The sequence below is a fragment of the Alosa alosa genome, chromosome 5, assembly GCF_017589495.1.
Source record: "Alosa alosa isolate M-15738 ecotype Scorff River chromosome 5, AALO_Geno_1.1, whole genome shotgun sequence".
Classification (NCBI taxonomy): domain Eukaryota; kingdom Metazoa; phylum Chordata; class Actinopteri; order Clupeiformes; family Clupeidae; genus Alosa; species Alosa alosa.
The window spans coordinates 12563520-12572848 of NC_063193.1; the positions used below are offsets into that span (position 1 = coordinate 12563520).

Consider the following 9329-nt stretch of genomic DNA (forward strand, 5'->3'; position numbering starts at 1 on the left):
AATAATTCACATTCATGTATTAACTAGTTACAGTAAAGCTCTACCTGTATTGGCAACAAATGATCTAGACAATTTTGCAGGGAAAAGGTGTGTGTGTGTGAGAGAGAGAGAAAGAGATAAGAGTTAGAGAGGAGGTATGCTCTTTTGCATGCTGTTATCAACATTAATTGGACATCTTGATGTCGTGATGACCAGTACATGTCGGTGTAAACAAAACTACTTGCTACTTTACAGTACTCGTTTGAAATGTGTGGAATGCGGGTTGTACTATGCGGTGGTATAACAATGTAACTACTACAGGTAATGTTATATGACGATATGCTATGATATGCATGCACCTGCCTGGTGTAAACTGTATCCATGGCTATCGTGATGAATATTTTTGAAACTGCAATGTATCAATCCGAAACGTTCGCCCAATTTAGCAAAATGAGCACACAATTTATTAAAATGAGTGCACGTTTTCTGGATATATACCAAAAAATATCTTGCTATGACCCGTCCAGGGTTCCGTACTATAGGCTATAGTGTGCTATGTGTAGGCCTATATTTATTTCGATAAACATTACATGTTTTGGCATGTATAGCCTACAATAGAAAATAGCAAAAGGCAACTTAACTACAATATAAATTAACATAAGCAATTAGTCAGGCTTTTACGTGTGCCATCCGTGCACTGACTGCTGCACGCACACTGTTGTGCCGAATACAGACTTCAATTGCACGGTTTAAGGACCCGAACGCAACGTGGAGCTTAAACTCCTTGGGGTTTAATGCACTACGTTGTGCATTAGAGGAACAACTCATTAACCGTTATCATCCATCTAAATTAGGATACAGTCAATGATCTTGTTCAATCTCGACAGAGATTTGACTGAGGCACAGCAAATCAGTGAGCCACGTTCCCTAGTAAAAAGTGTGGCGACGCTAAAGGACAGGTAGGCCTACCTAACTTAAACCATCGCCCAGAACTGTCTGATGTTTTTATCTTTTATTTACAGAGATGGGCCGAGTGATTGACACACGTTTTAAGACAAAGGCTACTAGCTTATTAAAAAAAAGTCTACAATTTAGAACTACAATTCATCTTGGAGAATGGAACATGTAGGCTATACTTCTTATTCACCTTTATCTGTTCCATGAGGACAAGTTTTTTGGCTCAGTCTTCTTCGTCGACGTGAGCTCTTGCAGACCTTATGCATAGTTCAACTTTAGGCTACTTTCTGCTAGCGAAAGAGGGCGCTCTTACACCTGTCTATTGGCCATCAGCGATTCGGAAACAGGGATTGGATATATTTAATACCAGAGGCGAGAAAAGGCACCCAAACAACTGTCTGCGCTAATATTAGGCGAGCATGACAGTACTCTGGTCTATTGTTTTCTTCTGCAAATCTCGAGTTATTTTAGAAGATTATGACTGACACATATTCTCAGGGCAGCTGGTGGGAAAAGATCAGTTATCACAAGGCAGTTCATAATTCTAACAATGATGTATTCTAAGCCACTGCTTGATAATAATAATAATAATAATAATAATAATAATAATAATAATAGCATGTAATAACATGTTATTCAGATGAAGAGCTGTAGACAAGCATATGGCAATCCAATGAGAAATTGTCATGTGTTGGCTATCTATATTTTCAATAGTCTAATCAGAGAGGGTTAAAGCCGACTCTATATTAATTATATAATTATATTCTGAATGCAGCTTGCTGTGCACTGCGACAGACACAGCGTCAGTTTTATGGAGATCAACTTTTTGTAGGCCTCTATAAACATCCACTGTCATCACTTGTCTATTTTCAACTATCACAGCTTGACAAACTCCACGGCTCCATTCCGCAGCTTTCGCTTGGCGTAGCCTACTTGGCGCATGATTTCTTTGAAATTGTCTGTTATCTCTGTAGTCGCTTCACGGACGGAGAACTCAACTCCCCGCGGACTACACTGGTGCCCACGAGGTTCGGGGAAAAGTTCGTACGAGAGATTGGCAAGATGTCACCTGATGGGGATAGAAAGAACTTCCAACAAACTCTTTCTCTCCTCCCCCACAGAGGAGGAGACCGCCCACCGCAGACAGTTGGCCCTAGACCCCTTCTAGACTTAAAAAGAGGTTGCATTCAGAGACAGACATTCATTCAGCACCGACACCCGTCTAAGTACATTACTTTTTGCGCTGCTTGTTTCAGCAGACTTTATATCACTTTGCCTTCACCATGTTAAGGATGCTAAGGAGACACCAGATCCACCCGGGTATGATTTTAATACTGGTCTGGCTTTGTCATTTCATTGAGGACCAGAAAGTGCAAGGTGAGTTGTTGAATTTATGATGCTCTCATCTTTGTAGTATCTTCGACTTTGTTAAGTTTATTTGTTTACGCACTGCACGTTTGGAGTGGCCATTTGATCGTTATGAGTTCCGACTATGTCTAACTTTCTGAACAATGTTGAGCAGTTCATTGTGTGAGTAGACTTGGGAAACAGGTGCGTTCAATATGGTCAGAATGAGCCTATCAAAAGAGTTTACATGATTAAAAGAGGAGTTGTTCAGAAACATAAACCATAGTGGATAGCCAGCATAAAAGATCTTACATTTAGTTTTTGGTGTTCTTTACCACGCTTGGCTCGTACAGTCACTTGAAGGACCCTGGAACTAAAATGACAGCAATACGCTTTTAGATATTTTAGATATAATTTGTTATAGCGAGCCAGGGACTTTGAAGCAATTCTACATATCTACATAGAAACCTTCATGTACGTTACTACATTCTGGCATTTTGTGTGTCAGAAGTACAGTTGTCAAAACTTGTCATTACAAATATGCCAAAGGTCTTAACCAATTGTATTAGATCCATGCAGCCTTACATTAGGTTTATGTTTTGGAGCACTCTGTCGTGGACACATGATGCACCTTGGGATATTATTAAGACCAAGTACATTGGCATAAAGTTATAAAAGTATTGTCAAGTACTTGAATCCTCGGTCTCTGCCAGAGAGAATCATCTGCGTGTTTAATTACCTTCAGATAAGTGCAAAGTTGAGTTCCGAAATGTTGCGTGACTGCGCGGTTTGTTGAATGTTTCCGCTCTGGCTGGATTCCTCTTACCGTGGCTGTGTCCAAATGTAACGTTACGAATATGACCATTGTCGATGGTGGAGTTACTTTGTAAATAAAACATTCGGCAACAGATAATGTATGGATTTCTTTCTCTTTTTTGAACAGTTGCACATGGCGCGTCAGGGAAAAAATGTAGACTCGTCTAGACTTCGCGAACGTTGTTTGAATAGGGGCAGCAGCCTTTATAATCTCCTAGCTTTACTGTCAAAACGTCGCCGTTGTTCTCTTTGAGATTTCAAAAAAAGTAATTTTCAAGGCATTGTATCGTCGACGTTGGGTGATCATTTCGATTTCGCCTGAGTTGTAGGCTATTGTGCCAGCTGACAGTTTACGTTCGGCTGTTCAGACAGGCTTGTGTTAAAATAGGCGCATTACGTTAGAAAATCAGACAAAATACCGCGGGGGAGGGGAAGAGACAGAGCTACAACTAATACAGGCTACACGTGTTGTGTCTGGGTCACTGGTTTCAGACTTTAAAGCGACTGGTATTTTCCCCTTTGACAGCTGGCAACTGCTGGCTGCAGCAAGGGAAAAACGGAAGGTGCCAGGTTCTCTACATGCCTGGGATGAACAGAGAGGAATGTTGTAGGAGTGGTAGGCTCGGAACGTCCTGGACAGAGGAGGATGTTCCCAACAGCACGCTGTTCAGGTGGATGATCTTTAACGGCGGGGCTCCCAACTGCGTACCTTGCAAAGGTAGGTCGACTTCGGTGATTTATGAAGATACATATTCTTAGCGGCGCTGGAGTCGCTGGAATATGTATTACTCATACATTACTTTACGCTATGAATGTAACAGTATAACATAGACAGTGACATAATCTGTCATTAATAAGTAATACCAAATATGTTTTGACTATAAAAGTGCGCTCTGACTGGTTTGTCCCTATATAATACTATTGCTTTGGAAACACATATGTAGAGACGTGTGACAACGTGGACTGTGGCCCGGGCAAGAGATGCAAGATGAATCGCAGGAGCAAGCCACGCTGCGTCTGTGCCCCGGATTGCTCCAACGTCACCTGGAAAGGGCCCGTGTGTGGCTCAGACGGAAAAACCTACCGCGACGAGTGCGCCCTGTTGAAATCCAAGTGTAAAGGCCACCCGGACCTGGAGGTCCAGTACCAGGGCAAATGCAAGAGTGAGTAGCTTATTTATCATCGTGTGTGCATTTGGCTGAGAGAGAGAGAGAGAGAGTGCAAGAGAAGGGATTACCAGTAGAGGGTAGTTGTGATGTTTAATGTTACATCATTACCTGACTTAGATGTGTGTGTGTGTGTGTGTGTGTGTGTGTGTGATGTTATATGGTGAATAAAACACTTCTGCTGGATGCATTAGGCTCTTGTTATTAATAAATGGGAGTGATGATGATGATGATGATGACGAAGATGGAAGCTTACACTTACATTCTCTTTCTCCCTGCAGAGACATGCCGTGACGTGCTTTGCCCAGGCAGCTCCACCTGCGTGGTTGACCAGACCAACAACGCCTACTGCGTGACCTGCAACCGCATTTGCCCCGAGGTCACCAGCCCGGACCAGTACCTGTGCGGCAACGATGGCATCGTCTACGCCAGTGCCTGCCACCTGCGAAGGGCCACCTGCCTGCTCGGCCGCTCCATTGGTGTGGCCTATGAGGGCAAGTGCATCAGTAAGTTGAACTTTGTCCACTTACTCGAAAGATGATTCAAACACCAAAGGGATTATTTTAATCAATAGTTGCTGATAGTTCATGTGCAACACTTTTAGTATTTGACTGGATCGCTGACTGGAACAACATTTACTGAGCTGTAAACCTTTAAAAGCGAAAGTATTTGCTTTCTGCCTAAGATTACAAAAGATTTTCTGCTGCACATCTGCAGCAGCATTACGTGAAAAAAGGCATTTTGTGAATACCTTCCAGTGTTGTTGAGATTGTTATTTGCTCAGGGAAAAGTCAAGGCCGTGTAATTAGTTCCTGATGTTGGCAAACCCAATATTCTCACACCTCATTACAGTGTGAGCGAGTAAACCGCCAATCAGTTCAATTTCCTGTGCCATGATTCATTCATTTCAAATCAGGCTTTCACTCATCATCATAGATTAATCTAGAGATGTCAGCATAGATACAGGAACACAGGTATCCCAAAGTCCTGACAGAGGAGGGTATCCTGTGGGTATCTTTTGAAAGGTAGCATGCATGTGTCCAGTTGGGTGACAGTCTCATCTTTTTTCTCTCTTTTCTCTCCTTCACTCGTGTCTCCTGTCTCTCCGTCTCGGCAGAGGCAAAGTCGTGCGATGACATCCAGTGCAGCGCGGGGAAGAAGTGTCTGTGGGATGCCCGCATGGGCCGAGGCCGCTGCGCCCTCTGCGAAGAGGCGTGCCCGGACAGTCGCTCCGAGGAGGCTGTGTGCGCCAGCGACAACACAACCTACCCCAGCGAATGCGCCATGAAGCAGGCAGCTTGCACACAGGGCGTCCTCCTGGAGGTTAAGCATTCGGGATCTTGCAATTGTAAGTAACTCTCGTGGTCCCCCTTTTAGAACCTCCATTCCCTGACTAATGGCAAAAGACTATTTCGTGCTTTCCCCCAAACCTTGCTGCTTACCCCCACACCCCCACCCATGTGACTCTATGCCCCTCCCCAAACTCCCCTAAAATAACATGGCCCACTCTCAACCTCACACCCCAAACCCCTACTACAGATATGGCAAAAGCCAAGAAAGGACTGGAGATTGGACATACTTGCGTGTCCTTATTTTTTTGTTTTTCGTTAAGTGTTATTTTGCTATGATCCCCCTACAACGCGAGAGGATTAGATGTGAAAAAAAGGACTCATGTTAGAAAGATTCGTTAAACAACTAACACAAATCTATATATATGGAGACTAACTTTTTGGAGTTGGAAAAATCGTGTTTTTAAGGCTTAGGTGTTTGTTTCTTTGTAATCTCAGTAACCTGTTACATTTAACAATGGGTTGCCTTAACTTTATATGAATTTGTTGAAGTGTTTGTTTTTGTCAATTCCATCGTCGCCTTGCTAATTTCACGTTAATGTTGTATTTTTTTTATGCTTTTGGCTGTAAACAATCATTTCAAAATGCACTATGTGTATCACTGACATAAAAAGTGCAGCCAACGTGTATATAATCAAACATACAGATGCATCTATTCATGAATATGCCTAAGGTGATTGTAACATTGGTGCCATATATACATATTATACACACACACACACACACACACACACACATCTATATATGTATGTATAGATAATTGTAATTACATACTATATATTGTATATACCAATACATAACATACACTACCTATTTCTTCTAAGATGGCCAGTTCACAATGCAGTGTGTTCATGAAGCCAGTTGCCATCAACTATTTCCACAGCAAAGAACAGAATACATTCCAAGTCAGAAAAAGAGTAAGAATGCCTGCAGAAGCCATTTCATGCTTAACATGAAACATCTCAATTTGAACATTTTTTGACATTTTATCTTAATGTCTCTGTGCCCTAAGGCATAACATGATTCCAAGGGACCAACTTTATGATCACCTCATGGGGCTAGATGATTATGGCATTTCACACGAACGAAGTACGAAGGAGAAGCAGAAGTTTGTAGAATGATTCTCTCTCATCTCCACTCTGCGATCAGACTGAAATACAGTTGACACATATCCAGTTGATGTTTGTGCTTGTCTATTGTAGGTGTTACCCACCAGAATAAATACATATATATTAACAGTATACATATACAGATACATATAGTAGAATTGTTCTTATGATTTATGAGGGACTGTCCGCTTGTTTCATTTTTTTTGGGGGGGGGGGTTGTTTTTTGTTTGCTCTGCCTGTGTGATGTTTTGTTTGTGTTTTGCCAATGTTAAATTCTCCTGTAGAGAAATACCTCAGAAGCTGTGCCACCACTTGACCTCCCCCACCCGAGCCCTCACCCAACTTGCTGCAAAGGTCAAAGCGCCAAGTCTCCTGCAGCCCTGTTGTAATAGTTGTGCATCTGGAGCAAAAGATCTAGAGAGAGAAACTGAAAAAAAGAGAGGCTTGTTCCTAGAACCCAAAGAGCACATTTTGTCCTCTTTCTGGAACCTGCCAAAAAGAAACGGAAGAAAAAAAAAGAGACTTAGGCCATTGAGCCTCCATATCACCCCTCTCTCTCTCTCACTCATCATCACTGTCCACTTCCTAGGTTATGTAAATTGGGTTGCGTAAGTTGGGAGAGCCAAGGCTTATTGTTGATTGCCAAATCGCCTAAAAAAAACCCATCAAAACAAAGCTATACAGTGGCTGCCAGTCCCCCTTCTTATTCAAACTTTCACTGAGATTTCTGCGCTGTTGTGTGGTCTTGACTCATGCAACAGCTACCATGTATTCTTCCATCTAGCCATCACAGAAGACCAGGAAGAGGAGGAGGATGAGGACGACCAGGACTACATGGCTTATATTCATTTATCCCCACTCCTGGATGGATAAAACACACTAATAGAAAATCAATCACTCACACACTCCCCATACAACCCTTATCACCGCCGGCGGAACTCTCCATCGTGGGGCGAGGAAAATCTGTTTATACTGTACATATGTGTATGCTTATTTATTTTTGAAAAGAAAAAGGAAGTATACATATAGTCCAGTCTGCTAGATGTTTATTTATGCAGTGTTTTATTTCCCTTTGTTGGATTTATAATTTATACATTTACAGTGTCTGGCTTACTATCAATCATGTTTTATTTTGAGGTTTGTGAGAGGGTGTGAATGCTATGTGTGTGTGTGTGCGTGCGTGTGCGTGTGTGTGTGCGTGTGTGAGTGTGCGTGCGCGTGTGTGTGTGTGTGTGTGTGTGTGTGTGTGTGTGTGTGTGTGTGTGTGTGTGTGCACATGTGGATGTGCATTGTTTTGTTTTTTTTTCTTTTTCTTCCTTTTGTATTATGAAGAAATATATTTGTCCAAAGAGAAGCAATGTTATTTATTGTGAGGTACCAAGGTTACCATGTAAAGTATACATCATCTGCAAGCTGTAAATTGCTATCCCCACGCTGTACAAATCTGCTTATGGCTGTCCATTCTGTCACAGATGTTTATATTTCACACACACATACACACACACACACAAACACACACTCTCGCTCTCTCATACACATACAGACACACACAAGAAAAATGCATGTTAGCCTGTGTGTTTATTTATTGGGAATCTGTCACTCTTTAAATGTACATAAATGTTACTGGTTTTGTTTACAGTTCATAATAGCTGACCAAAGGGACTATCTCAATGGTTCTGCAAAGTGGCTCGATATGGTGCAGCACGCCAATATATATTTCTTCTGAAAGTAAGCCCTTAATAAAATTAAGTAGATGTCAAACACCAGATATCTTGCAACTGCAGTATTGTCTATTCAGTGAAATGTTATGAAAAAAAGAGAATAGTTTTCAATCATACTTGATTATCAGATATGTGCCATTTACTTGTATATACTATTTTGTTTTTGCCAATGTTCTGCTCCATATGGCTCTGGTGGAGCACATAGGAACAATGATGCGTAGCGTTGGGTGTCGGTATATCAGACCTATCACTTTTCTTTGTGTGCATTGTTTTGAAGATGCATTTTTTATTTTTCAGACATCACAAGCTAAATACAGAAATTCAGTTATAAATATATAGTTTTGTATTTTTTTATGTAAATGTCATATGTATATACAAAGTTTGATGGTATTTGTACAGATATGAAGAGTGAAAACAATAATAAAAAGAAAATTCATGAAACTACCTTACCTGGTCCATTCTCATGATCTTCGGCCTTTACAGTATTAACATCACACATGTACTGTTAGTGGAGGATCCCTTCATCTCATATCAAAGGCCATGTCTCTTTAAATATACAGTACATTTAGCACGCACATTTATCCAAAGGCACTGCGACTTCTTTGTTTAGATGAGAAAGGTTTGATTAGTAATTGTCCCTCCATCATGAATCAAAGTAATTGTGGTGTAATTAGAACCTTGATCCATCAGTTCAAATGCATTTTAGCACACAAATAACTGCACTTCCATACCAGAGTTCTTCCTGCCCCTACTCTCCAAAGTGTGTGCATCAAGAACATGAAGACAGAAGATGTTCCCATAATGTTCTGAAGGATTCCACAACTGGAACACCTCTTAGTGCAGGCATATTACATTACTAGCACATTTACATGAGGAGCGGTTCTT

At 41.4% G+C, this 9329-nt stretch overlaps 1 protein-coding gene across 2 annotated transcripts; it reads left to right on the top strand.

The window, feature by feature from the left end:
• Window positions 1–2140: 2140 nt before the first annotated feature.
• Window positions 2141–7918, top strand: fsta (follistatin a). 2 transcript variants are annotated; one of them, XM_048244334.1, is made up of 6 exons: window positions 2141–2313; window positions 3626–3817; window positions 4044–4262; window positions 4547–4771; window positions 5383–5613; window positions 7485–7918. In XM_048244334.1, the coding sequence occupies exons 1-6, from the start codon at window positions 2220–2222 to the stop codon at window positions 7505–7507; spliced, it is 984 nt and encodes a 327-aa protein (XP_048100291.1). In that variant the 5' UTR covers window positions 2141–2219; the 3' UTR covers window positions 7508–7918. The 2 variants fall into 2 exon arrangements, with proteins under 2 accessions (XP_048100291.1, XP_048100290.1); XM_048244333.1 differs by having other exon boundaries at window positions 7508–7918.
• The last annotated feature ends 1411 nt before the right edge of the window (window positions 7919–9329 follow it).